Below are 14157 nucleotides of genomic sequence, written 5' to 3' on the forward strand. Positions count from 1 at the left end.
TCACAAAAAAGTGGACACAATTGAGGGAATGAACAACACCCTCCTTTATGGTCTAACTCTCACATCCATAGATGCCTAATGTCAAAACCATAGGTTTGACTATATGGACCTTTGTCAGCAAAGTGATGTCCTGGTCTCTTCCTAAGACCCCTGACTCACTCTTCCACTAGAACCTATGACCTCAGTGGATGAGTCTAGTCCAGGCTCTCATTTCTGCCTTACTGAATTGTGTCTGCATATGATATTCATGCATGGGGTCAATGGTTATAACATTGTTCATAGATTGTGTGTGTTCTTCAGGTACTTTGATGTTCATTTGTCCACTTATCCTCTCATCTACTATTTATTGGGCGCTCATTTTACGTTCAGCGTTGTGCAAGTACTAGGGAATCGAGACCGGAAAAGCACAGCTTGGAGACAGACATACAACCCACTGTGATGGTCTCACAACAGCTGTAATGAAGGAGAGGGGCCTGAATTTGTGAGTTGCGGACACAGTCAGGAGCTAGTGCTTGAACTGGATCATAAAGGGTGATACAGAGGAGGCGCTTCAATCAGAGGCAAGAGAATTTGGAAGGAGTATATGGCAAGTTCGAGGAGTCACAGTGAATTCAGCAAGTGTTGGAATGGAAGCAAGAGTTGAGAGAGGCGACATAGGAGCTCAGGAAGGGATCACTACGGACCCTGCATATCCTGCTGAAAAGTGAGGGTTCAAATGAATGTGGATGAAATCTGCCATTCCTCCACCGTGTACTGATAGAATTTATATTGGTAGACAGTAGAAACCACATTTTATAATTTCAGAGAGATAGCTCCTGTACTAAGTTGTATGTTAAGTCGTTTCAGTCATGTCTGACTCTTCGCAACCCTATGGACTATAGCCCGCCAGGCTCCTGTGTCCATGGGGATTCTCCAGGCAAGAATACTGGAGTGGGTTGCCATGCCCTCCTCCAGGGGGTCTTCCCGACCCAGGGATCGAACCTGCATCTCTTATGTCTCCTGCATTGGCAGGTGGGTTCTTTACCACTAGCATCACCTAAGTTAATATAACTTGTATAATGGAGTCCCGGTTGTTGAGTGGGGATTTATAATCTCCTCATATGTACTCATTTAGCAAAAACCCAAAGAGAGAACACTATAACCTACACTAACGTGTTTAAAATAGTCTTTAATTCTTTCTCTCTTTCTGGCCAGCCTGAAACACTGAAAGGTAGCCAGCTTGAGAGGCCTCCTGATTTTAAGCATGTGTGGATTGCCAGGGGTTAGTGCGCATTGCAAGTACCTCTCTGCTCCAGAAATTTACCTCCTGTGATTCATTTGATCTTTTCTCATACATGCAATCTGCTGACCTGCTTCTTTACATTATTTCTGATTGCAGTTTTGGAAAGCTTAGAAAGTAACTGTTACTCAGACAAAGGACCAAGGGACTTATGCTTCCTAATCAAATCTGATGGCCTTCCCTGGAGGCTCAGTGGTAAAGAATCCACCTGCCAATTCAGGAGATACAGGTTCGATCCCTGGGTTGGGAAGATCCCTTGGAGAAGGAAATGGCAGCCCGCTCCAGTATTCTTGCCTGGAAAATCCCATCGTCAGAAGAGTCTGGCAGGCTACAGGCCATGGGGTCACAAGATTCAGACATGACAGAGTGACTAAACAACAATAACAGAACAACAGATCACATCTGATGGCTGCAAAGTCTTGTTGTATTAGGTGTTCATTGAAAGAAATATCTGCATTTTCTCACTTTTGTATGTTTTAGTTTGTCTTAAAATTCCCTCAGTGCAAGTCTTTCAACAGGCCAGGGCATCACTCTTTATCTGATTTTCCATCTTCTCTGCAGGTGCCTAAACCCTGCCAAAGGCAGTAGAAGAAATCATGACTCAGGAAACGAAAGAAAACATGAACTCAAGCTTTCTAATGCGTCTCCCCTCGTACCCCAGCTGTGGAGCCTTAGAATGGGGACTTTATTCTTTGGAGTAAATGAATGTGAAATGCTGTTTTGCTTTCAATGTGGTTCCTCCTCTTCGAGCTCATTATTTCTTTACACACATCTAAATACGACTTGGTAATTTCACCTTCGTATCCAACTCAAATATAAGAAAAAAAGGTGCTTGGCGTGGTCCAGAGTGTTTGATCCCAAATTGTAATGTGGTCTCATGCCTCTTCTTGCTCTGGGATGAGATAAAAGGAAACAAGCTGTTTTGTTGTTAAAGATCAAGGTGGTCTGAATGGCGATTCAGGACATAACCATGATCACTATGGGGAAAGGAGAGGCTGTGTGATGTTTTCCTATTAGGCACAGTATGTCAGATTTCTGTAACTGTCAGAAAGGGTATTTCATTTCATGCCCAATTGTGATTTCTTTGTTGCTGTTGTTGCTGTTGCCAGTTTTAAATTCCTGGCATCATCCTCAGTAAAACCGAATGAGGGCTGTTGTGAGCAGTCCTTTCCAATGGTAAGAGAATAGCTCAAATTTCAGATTCTTATTATGTCCCTGTCCTGTTCTTCCCAAGAATTAACTTTACTCGTTATCCTCACAGTACTGATGTGAGATAGAAGGTGTCATTCCCATTTTACAGATGAGAAAACTGAGACACAGGGAGTCTAAGTAACTTACCCAGGTTATATTGCTTGTACATGTTAGTGGAGGTGGAATTTAAACCCAAATAACCTTGCCAGGAATAGAGTGAGGTAAGAGAGGTGCCCAGGGCACAAAATTTAAAGAAGCAGTCCTTCCCAGTCTTCTGCATGTGCAGGATTCAAACTTGAGAGTGAGTGCCTCCTTAGATCATGTGTCCAAGGCACTTTGCTGCTTGCCACACTTCAGCCTCAGCCTTGTAAATAAGGAACCTGGGTAGCCTGTTAACCTTCACACCTCCTGTCTCTCTGCTCCTGACCCTTAAGGATTAGAGTCAGACTTCAAAGAAGAAGTAGATAGAAGAGCCTGAAAAGGGGTCTGTATGTGCACAAAGGACCAGCAAGATAAAGCCCAAAGTAGGCATCTTTCTTTAGATATCTCCCTTCCTCTTGACTGGGCATTAATTTCTTGAACTGTGCTCTCTGCCATTCTTCTCTGTTAAGGCTTCGTCTCACCCCAAGCTTCTCCAGTGCAGAAAGGAACAAAGATACTCTTCACTTGAGAGGTAAATCTCTGATCCCATAGAGAAAGCATTAGAACAGCACCACAGCATATATATCCTCAGTCAGACTCGCCTGCCCCCAGATACCTTTTATCATCTTGTCAAGTCCAGACACACTTCAAGGTGTGTGTTGGGGTCAAAGATAATCCAAGAATACATACCTAGAAGGCATCTCAAGATCTTAGAACAGGATCCAGTTAAGAGAAATTAAATTGTCTTTGAGAAAAGGGAAGGGTGCGCAGGGTAAGAGTGAGAACTCACCTCCTCCCTAAACCCTGTACTCTTGAAAATCCTTCAGTACATGGCATAGGTTTCGAAAGGTACCAGATTTTTCAGTTAGCTGACAATTGGTGATGTAATCAGTGTATCATTAGAACAAAGGGCGCCTTCTGTTCAGTCCTATAGAACCCACGACTTAGGGAAACCACTGGGACTAGAGGCTGAGAATGGGGAAACTATCTCTGGTTCTCTTCAGTGATGGACTGACCTACCCCATGACTCAACAGGCCATAGAAGAAGCACCTGTGAGTTATTATGAACACATGTGGAGGGCCAGAAGTAGCTGGGGCCTGAATTGCAATAAAGGAAGGTGTGTGTTATAATCCGGTAGCTTTTGAAAGCTTCTCAGCATCACACTAGAAATTTCCTGGTAGTTCTTCTACACACATTTTTACCAGTGAATTCCCAGCAGATGGGTTGATGATGGCTTCTCCTCTCTTATAGACTTCATGCCAACAAAGCCAAATGGGAAGGACCTCAACCAAATGACATCATGCCAACAGAGCCTTCCAACAGTTGGAAAACTTCACCATATGAACAAGTCCAGAAGCACTAAGCCAAAAAAAGAACTGAACTGTGAACAAGTGTCACTTGCCTCTTTGATCAGATTCATGAATCTGGGCCCAAGGCGCCACGGCTTGTGTCGGTGGCACTGCAGGGAGCTGACGGCCAGCTGGGAAGCCCGGTGGGAGGCAATGGCCACTGTGTAGACAGCGTCATACATCAGAGCAGCTTCAGTCTGCGGAGGAAAGCACAAGCCACATCTTCAGTCCCACCTCGCTCCCTTCCCTTTACCTGCGGCATGGCTCTGCCCACTTCCTCATCTCCTATTTGCCTGATCTCAACAACCATTTATTCTCCAGCTGAACACCTTCCTTCTCCCATAGCTCTTTTCCTCTAAAATAATACCTTTGTTCCCCAGAGTAAATTGTAGTCATGGCTCTGCTACATTTCAAGTTCTTTAAAAAAGAAAAAAGCAACTTGGATCAGCCACAAAAGACTTGATTCAGAGAACCGGTATGTTTGGAGTGTCCTTTGTTAAACCCAGTGTGAAGATCAACTATCAATGCATTGAGTTAGAAGCTCAATATTTCAATATCAGATTTTGTCTCTCAGTGTTTACCTATCTCTTGTCTATTTACTTGATTATATTTTGTAGAAAGAGAGTGCTGTGAGCAAAATTAACATGTGATTTCTAGATAAAGATACTGATATTGGGCACTTCCATTGACCAGAGTCAAGAAGGCTGTAGTCATAGAATGAAATTCAATAGCAGATTTGAAGAGACCCTCAGAAGAACAGACCTCTGCAGCTTGCTCAGAAAACATGTGTTCTTGTTAGCACTTGCTTTCCAGATAGAAATTGGAACTAGCCATTTCTTTGGGGCCAGGGCGTTGGCTATGTCATTCTTAGACTCATGAGATTTCTCTCATTTGCAAAATTTCACATAATACTCTCAGTATTTTCTGAAGTACTGCCCTGTGCTTTTTTTAAAGGATAAAATCATATAATAACTTTGCATTTTACTTGAGGATTTTCATAGCAACTTCAAATATACTAGCTCATCTGAAATTCTCACCAACCCCACAAAATAAACAGAACACATGAATCAAGCTATTATTATTTAGGAAACTGACCTCCAGGCAGTATATTGATTTGTGTAGGGTCATACCTATAACCAGTAATTTGTATAGTTAAACCAAAAATCTAGGTCATAGAATGAAGACTATGATGTAATTTTCCAAAATAAGATGATTTATTCAGCATGTATTTATTCAACATTTATTGAAAATGTCTTGATGGAGGTAGAAAGAGAAACTAAGAGGAATTACATCTTGTATTCTATCAGTCTTTGAGTCCAGAGAATATGTCTACTTTGAATACTTATGATTCTGGGCAATCTCTATCATTGCATTTTTCATATAATATATTAATCTTTTTATCTCTCTTTCTCGATAAAAATGCTCAACTTCATTTTTCAGTGGCTAGCACAGTTCTTGACACATGAAAGTTGTTTAAAAAATGTTAGATGAAGGAATTAATGCTATTTCATGCTTAAAATAATTTTTTGTGAAAACTGTATAATTCCAAGGTTTTATGATGTATTTCTAAGATTAATTGCTTCACTCACACTTAATATGAGTGATATGTAGAAGCTGTGATGGTAATAATTGTTAAAGCTTAAAAATATTCTGATCATTTCAGTTCAAGGCTGATATAATGAATTTTACAGATCAGAAAACTGAAGTTCAGGGAAATTAAGTGATTAGTCTAAGGCCTATCTATTGACAGAATGGGCCTTTTCAAAAGGCAGTCTATTGTAATAGCTGACATTTATAGAGCATTTATATGTCAGGGCTTCCCAAGTGGCTCAGCAGTAAAGAATATGCCTGTAATGCAGGAGATTCAGGAGATATGGGTTTGATCCCTGGGTGGGGAAGATCCCCTAGAAGAAGAAATGACAGCCTGCTCCAGTATTCTTGCCAGGAAAATCCCATGGACAGAGAAGCCTGGCAGGCTAGCTATAATCCATAGGGTCACAAAGAGTTGGACACAACTGAGCATGCACATACATTGGTTTATATGTCAGGTACTCTTCCAAATATTTTGCAGTCATTGTGTCTTCACCATAATTTCTACTCCTTTATGGATGAAGAATTGACACAGTTACATGTTGTCACCAAACTAGTGATGAGAAAGCTAAGATTCAAACCCAAGAAGCTGGTGCTCGGGTTTATGGTGTCAACCACAAAACTGAGTTGCATCTAAACTAAGTATTTGTATGGTGATTTAATGGTTTAAATAATAGGTCAACATGATCAACATCCATGGGCGATTACCTATGTTCTAGACACTATAAGCGTTTTACATGTTATCTCCTTTAATTACTGAAATTAAACCTTCCAAGTAGGTATCTTCCCCATTTTGAAAGTCAAGAGTGAAAGTGTTAGTCGCTTAATCATGTCCAATTCTTTGTCACCCCATGAACTGTAGTCCACCAAGCTCCTCTGTCCATGGAATTCTCCACGTACGAAGACTGAAGTGCGCCAAAAGAAAAAAGAGAAAAGACTGGAATGGGTAGCCATTTCCTTCTCCAGGAGATCTTCCAGACCCAGGGATCAAGCCCATGTCTTCTGCAGTGGCAGGCAGATTCTTTACCGTCTGAGCCACCAGGGAAACCCAAATACAGACAGAAATTGAGGCTTGAATGTAACAGACATAACTTTAATAATAAGTCGCCTAAAGTTATATAGCCAGTAAGGGAAGGAGCAAGGATTTCATCTTGGGATGAATGCTGATTTCAGAGTGTATTTTCTCAACTACCATGCTATGGGGACCTGGGACTTTCGGGCCTTGGAATGTAGCTTTTTAAAATATACATTTGTTTGTATATTCACTAATTGGCTGATGATTGATTTGATAGAGAAGCGTGAGGAGAGGAATTCCAATGGTCGAACTTTTCTATACACTTAACTTAGTCACTCGGATTTCAACTTTCTTTGTCAAGGTTGTCTCTATACTGAGCTAAGTAATAGCAAGATTCAAAACTATAGGCCAGATTGGTGCTTTCCAAATTCAAAGAAGAAAGTCATTTATTCTAAAATTATGCTTCCCCTTTTATCCAATGTTTTCTTAGATTGAGAAGACATTTAAGTACTTTATAGCACAAATAAACTAGCACTGAATTTCCTCCCCTTTTCAGTTTTATGCTAGAGGCCTGCTTACCAAACAGCAACTCTCAAGCCATTTTAAGTAAATATATACAAAAAAAATGGCCAGTGTTTCAAATTTTATTCTTCCAAATGTGTTTGTTTTCACATTCTATTTACACATAAAGCTTAGAAGACACCACATGCTCAGTGCCTCTAAAAGAATATTTTTACAGCACGTGGATCACAAAACAGGCACATTGAAAGCGGGCTTCTACAATGAGGTACCATTACACGCCGGTCAGGATGGCTGCTATCCAAAAGTCTACAAGCAATAAATGCTGGAGAGGGTGTGGAGAAAAGGGAACCCTCTTACACTGTTGGTGGGAATGCAAACTAGTATAGCCACTTTGGAGAACAGTGTGGAGATTCCTTAAAAAACTGGAAATAGAACTGCCATATGACCCGGCAATCCCACTGCTGGGTATACACACCGAGGAAACCAGATCTGAAAGAGACACGTGCACCCCAGTGTTCATCGCAGCACTGTTTATAATAGCCAGGACATGGAAGCAACCTAGATGCCCATCAGCAGATGAATGGATAAGGAAGCTGTGGTACATATACACCATGGAATATTACTCAGCCATTAAAAAGAATTCATTTGAATCATTTATAATGAGGTGGATAAAACTGGAGCCCATTATACAGAGTGAAGTAAGCCAGAAAGATAAAGACCAATACAGTATACTAATGCATATATATGGAATTTAAAAAGATGGTAATGATAACCCTATATGCAAAACAGAAAAAGAGACACAGATGTATAGAACAGACTTTTGGACTCTGTGGGAGAAGGCAAGGGTGGGATGTTCTGAGAGAATAGCATTGAAACATGTATACTATCAAGGATGAAACAGATCACCAGCCCAGGCTGGATGCATCAGACAAGTGCTCAGGGCTGGTGCACTAGGAAGACCCAGAGGGATGGAATGGAGAGGGAGGCGGGAGGGGGGATCGGGATGGGGAACACATGAAAATCCATGGCTGATTCATGTCAATGTATGGCAAAAACCACTACAATAAAGATTGCCTCTTTAGAATATTCTGCCTCATCAGAGTGTTTTTGCATCACTGGGGTCGTGGGTAATGCAAATAATTTATGCTAACAGTGTGACTCATGGTGATTGCTTATTTTTGTTCACTTGGTGCTATGGACCTTGACACATCAGTTTGACCCCTGGAGTGGCTGGGGACTAACTGAAGCCAGCTAGGTAGGTGCTCTTTGCCTATGTGACTGACCCCTCATAAAATCCCTGGACATTGAGGCTCAGATGAGCTTCCCTGGTTGGTAACATGTGATACATTTTATCACACATCTTTGCTGATGTGTGCACTGTCAATTCAGACTTGGTCTTTGTGACTTTTGTTGATGTTAATCTGTATCCTTTCTCTGTAACAAATTGTAATTATGAATATAACACCTTTTCTGATTTCTGAGTCTTCCTAAATGAAAGTGAAAGTTGCTCAGTCATGTCCGACTCTTTGTGACCCTAGGGACTCTACAGTCCATGAAATTCTCCAGGAGAGAATACTGGAGTGGGTAGCCTCTCCCTTCTCCAGGGGATCTTCCCAATCCAGGGACCGAACCCAGGTCTCCTGCTTTGCTGGTGGATTCTTTACCATCTGAGTCACCAGGGACGCTCCTGGGGACCCCAATAAAGTGGCCTTGGGGACTCCAATACAAACCAATGAGATGAGAGCTTAGGGATGAGAGCTAAAAGCCTGAGACAGCCTTATGGAGTCTCCACATTTTGCTCCCTGCCCAGCATGTTGCTGTTGTTGGAAAAACCTAGAGGAGATCAGGGTGCTGAAGGGAGACCCACCCAGTCTTTGGAGAGCAAAAAATACGTGAAATGTGCAGATTTTCCATTTTCTCTCCAAATTTGGAAACATTCACATTACCCTGATATGGATAAACAAGTCATTTCTCTAACAGCAAAATGCTTTCAAATAGTACCTCATCCCCTTCATTTCCTAGTTTCCTCTATTAAAATGTTAATATCTCACCCACACATAGAGCTAATAGCAATTTGCCTCTTAGTATGAATTAGCTGGTCCGTCTTTTTTCTGAGACACACCCCTTGAAACGAGGATTCTGGTAAGGGTGAGAAGGCTCGTGTTTTGGCTACAAGATCCCTGCAAGGGAGCACAAGCTGGTGGGGTGGATGCTTCTGAGGGAGCCAAAGTGCTAGGAGAGTCGGTGAGCACCCAGGAGCTAAGGACGAGCAACTTGCAAGTGAGCTTGGGTTTGGAAGAAGGTTGTGGAAGGTAGCAAAGATACCACCTTGTACTCATTATCTAGAAATTCAGTAATTAGGAGAGCAGCTCTAGTGAAGTCTGGCACAGAAGTTGACATACTGAGAATCTCAATGAGTATTTGCTAGCTTTTGAGAAAGACAAGAATAGGGAAAAGAGGACTTAGGTGGAGTTGGGAAACAGAACTGGGTGATGCCAGTGGTCATACAAGGTCACACAGATCCCAGGGAAGAGCCCATCTTGGACTAGACTTGCAAACAGAAGAATGTGTGTATTTGTAGAGAATTGGACCCTGCCTTGAATAAGATAGAATCTCTTCTTTCAGAAAGCCTTTTGCTCTTCTTTCATTGAATACAAATTGGCAAAACAGCAGGTACCATTAAGTAAATTCAATATTATGTCCTAAAGGCTTTGTGTATATTACCTAACTGAATTTGTAAAGTAACACTGTAAAGTGTTATTTTTTTTTTCCATTTATTTTTGTTAGTTGGAGGCTAATTACTTATAAAGTATTATTATACAGAATGCAGATTAGCTAAGAGGTTCAGAGAGGCTACACAATTTAGGATATTTAGTTATTCAGGGACATAGGAAGGACTAAACTAGGTTTTCCTAATCTGGAAAGATCTTGCTTTTTCCACTGAATCCCACTGCCTGTTGCATCAGAAGGGTAGACACGACGGCAGTAGACACTCAGGGTGACTATCAAGTTGGAGACTCAGAGTTGCCTTCTCTATGGATCATCATTACAGGAAACAGTTACATGCGAGATGAGGGTACTGACTTAACTTCACATTGGGAATGCATTTGAAGAACTGGGAAGGCAGATGACAGATCAATGCTTTGTTGTTTCCATGGCTCTGTGTCATATTGAATCACACAGAATTTTGGTTCACAGTCAGAGAAGAATCCATCTGAGAATGGGCCACTCCATTACCAAAGTCTATCCTCAAAACCCAATAGATTGAATTAGTCCAAGAGAGAAATTTAACCGTAGAGAAAAGAAGTGAAGTACATTTTACAAAATCACTGTATTCAGTTAACTAACACTTCAGTTGATAAAACACTCTTTTTAAATCTCAAGGTGTTTTTAAATAATGAGTTTCACTATTTTTGTACTCTTGACTCAGTAACAGTTTCCTTAATTAACTCAATTTTGACCCTGTTTTTAATGTCAATATTTTTTATTATTAATATATATATGTCTTGCCTCTGAAGTCAAAATTCTTGGACTTACATATTTTCAGGTTTGAATGTGTTCTGACATAATAATATGCTTTAAAGATATTTTTAGTGCATAATGTTCTAAGAAATTCTTAATTGTTAAAACATTGAAAAGTAGATAAGTAGATGGAATGTCAAAATACATAGGTTTTTAAAAATATCCTATATTTTTATGTTCATAAGGGCATCTGTGCATGTACTTGGCACACACAAAGATAAAGGACTATAGGGAGATTCACTTTGGAGAACAGTGAGGAAATGGCATGCGATTTTGGAGAAAGCAATTTCATTAAAAGAGTATTACTTAATTATCCATAGTGGTTAGTATATGACTAATTTTTGAAATAATATTATTACTTTAGAATAACCTCTATTTTTATTAATCATGCCCATTTTTCATTTATAGAAGCTCTCTTTGGACTTTTGCAGTATTATCTCAGGGCTACGTGCATATTTTTCATTTACTATCTTGAGTCTTAGTAGACCTCAGTGCATACGTAGTAGACCTCAATTATTTAGTACATTAATTCTTTTATTAAATGTGTGCTTATTGTAGGTCTGTTTTGTGCCAGCCTCTTCCTAGTGTTGAGAACACAGCAGAATATGAAAATACAGAATTTCCAGCTTCATGTATTTATATCCTTGCAGGTGATAGCACCAAACAAACAGATCTGAATGTGACCTATTGGCATCAGGGCCACAGAGAAAAGTAACACAGGTTAGTGGAGGGAGAATAAGAGGAAGAGGGGGTTCTAGAATAGGTAGCAGGCTCATAGAAAGTGTCTTCAGGGATGCAACCTTTGAGCAAATCTGAATAGGGGAACATTCCAAGCCCTGGAAGCAGCAAATGCTAGAGATGCAGGAATGAAGTAAGTCCAAAAGAGAAAAACAAATCTTTCGTATTAGCCCAAAATGTGGAATCTAGAAAAATGGTAAAGATGAACCTATTTGCAAAGCAGAAGCACAGATATAGACTTAGAGAACGAACACATGGACACTAAGTGGGGAAAGGCGCTGTGGGATAACTCGGGGGACTGAGACTGACCTATATACTCCATGGACACTATGCATAAAGCGTAACCAGTGAGAACCTACTGCGTAACACAGGGGACTCGGCGCATTGCTCTGAATTAATGTAAATGGGAAGGAAATCCAAAAAAGAGGGCATATATGTATGCATATGCCAGACTCACTCATCTCAACGCCAGTAAAGCAATGCTCAAAATTCTCCAAGTCAGGCTTCAACAGGACGTGAACTGTGAGCTTCCAGATGTTTAGGCTGGTTTTAGAAAAGGCAGAGGAACCAGAGATCAAATTGCCAATATCCGCTGGATCATCAAAAAAGCAAGAGAGTTCCAGAAAAACTTCTATTTCTGTTTTATTGACTATGCCAAAGCCTTTGACTGTGTGGATGACAACAGACTGTGGAAAATTCTGAAAGAGATGGGAATACCAGACCACCTGACCTGCCTCTTGAGAAATCTGTATGCAGGTCAGGAAACAACAGTTAGAAGTGGATGTAGAAAAACAGACTGGTTCCAAATAGGAAAAGGAGTATGTCAAGGCTGTATATTGTTGCCCTGCTTATTTAACTTATGTGCTGAGTACATCATGAGAAATGCTGGGCTGGAAGAAGCACAAGCTGGAATCAAGATTGCTGGGAGAAATATCAGTAAAGCCTCAGGTATGCAGATGACACCACCCTTATGGCATAAAGCAAAGAAGAACTAAAGAGCCTCTTGATGAAAGTGAAAGAGGAGAGTGAAAAAGTTAGCTTAAAACTCAACATTCAGAAAACTAGGATCATGGCATCTGGTCCCATCACTTCATAGGAAATAGATGCGGAAACAGTGGAAACGGTGACAGACTTTATTTTGGGGGGTTCCAAAATCACTGCAGATGGTGATTGCAACCATGAAATTAAAAGACGCTTATTCCTTGGAAGCAAAGTTAAGACCAACCTAGACAGCATATTAAAAAACAGAGACATTTCTTTGCCAACAAAGGTCCATCTTGTCAAGGCTATGGTTTTTCCAGTAGTCATGTATGGATATCAGAGTTGGACTATAAAGAAAGCTGAGTGCTGAAGAATTGATGCTTTTGAACTGTGGTGTTGGAGAAGACTCTTGAGAGTTCCTTGGACTGCAAGGAGATCCAACCAGTTCATTCTAAAGGAAATCAGTCCTGAATATTCATTGGAAGGACTGATATTGAGGCTGAAACTCCAATCCTTTGACCACCTGATGAGAAGAACTGACTCATTGGAAAAGATTCTGATGCTGGGAAAGATTGAAGGTGGGAGGAGAAGGGGATGGCAGAGGATGAGGTGGTTGGATGGCATCACTGACTCAATGGACATGAGTTTGAGTAAATTCTGGGAGTTGGTGATGGATAGGGAGGCCTGGTGTGCTGCAGTCCATGGGGTCGCAAAGAGTCGGACACGACTGGGTGACTGAACTGAACTGATGCTTCACTCACAGCAGGAAATAACACAACATTGTAAAACAAATATACACCAATAAAAATTTAGAAAAAAAATAATAATGAATGAAATATGGACCAGAGGTATATAGACACAGTGGAATTGAAACCAAAGGAGTTTTTATCTTTAAGGTAGAGAAGAAGGAGTTTGAGTTCAGAGGCTATTTGAGAACAAAGACTTGTTAACACTGGGCCTGGTCTTGGGGGCCTGGGCTGTGCTCTCTTCATTCAACCATCAGTCCATCAGATGCCTTTTTTGTTGTTCAGTCGCTAAGTCATGTCTGACTCTTTGCAACCCCATGGACTGCAGCAAGCCAGGCTTCCCTGTCCTTCACTATCTTACAGAGTTTGCTCAAGCTCATGTCCACCAAGTCGGTGATGGGCTATCCAACCATCTCATCCTCTTTTGCCCCCTTTCTCCTCTTGTCCTCCATCTTGCCCAGCATCAGGGTCTTTTCCAATGAGTCAGCTCTTCGCATCAAGTGGCCAAATTATTGGAGCTTCAGCTATAGCATCAGTCCTTCCAGTGAATATTCAGAGTTGGTTTCCCTTATTATACTTGCCCTTTAAGCTTCCTGTGACTGTTGCTATACTCCCAAATTAGCCAAAAGGAAACAGTGAACTGCAAAATGGACTCTTTGAAAAAATACAGGTCAACATATGCTTCACAGGATCAATGGCAAGTCTCTATCTGCATAACCGTGGGATCTGCCTTCTTGTGGCCAACTGAGAGTTACCACTGTTTTTCACCAGTAACGTCATAATCTAACATAGTTGCTCTGCCCACTTTTATAGCAACCTGCTGAGCCACCTTCTGTTCTAATAAATCCCTATTTCCTTTTAGAGATTATAATAATAACAACAACAACAACGCTAGTAACAGTGACTCCTCTGGTTAGATGAGAAGATTATAGTAAACTCTAGAGAGAGCCTCTCATCCCTGGGGACCTGGGGCTGCCATGCTTCCTGTCCATAGGACTGGTGAGCCTGACTGGGTGGGAACTGCATGGTTCTGTCTGCCTCATTTAGTGCTTTGTCTCATCTCAATGTGCACAAACTCTTCT

General features: G+C 41.0%; 1 protein-coding gene across 8 annotated transcripts in view; it reads right to left on the minus strand.

Moving 5' to 3' along the window:
- GRIK1 (glutamate ionotropic receptor kainate type subunit 1) overlaps positions 1-14157 on the minus strand; it is a 438918-nt gene that overhangs the window by 104881 nt on the left and 319880 nt on the right. For all 8 annotated transcript variants that reach the window (XM_065913539.1, XM_065913535.1, XM_065913533.1 and 5 more), the window contains one exon: positions 4015-4158. In XM_065913539.1, coding sequence (XP_065769611.1) covers positions 4015-4158 — 144 coding nt within the window. The remainder of the gene's footprint in view (positions 1-4014; positions 4159-14157) is intronic.

Source organism: Muntiacus reevesi, chromosome 21 (assembly GCF_963930625.1).
Source record: "Muntiacus reevesi chromosome 21, mMunRee1.1, whole genome shotgun sequence".
Lineage (NCBI taxonomy): Eukaryota > Metazoa > Chordata > Mammalia > Artiodactyla > Cervidae > Muntiacus > Muntiacus reevesi.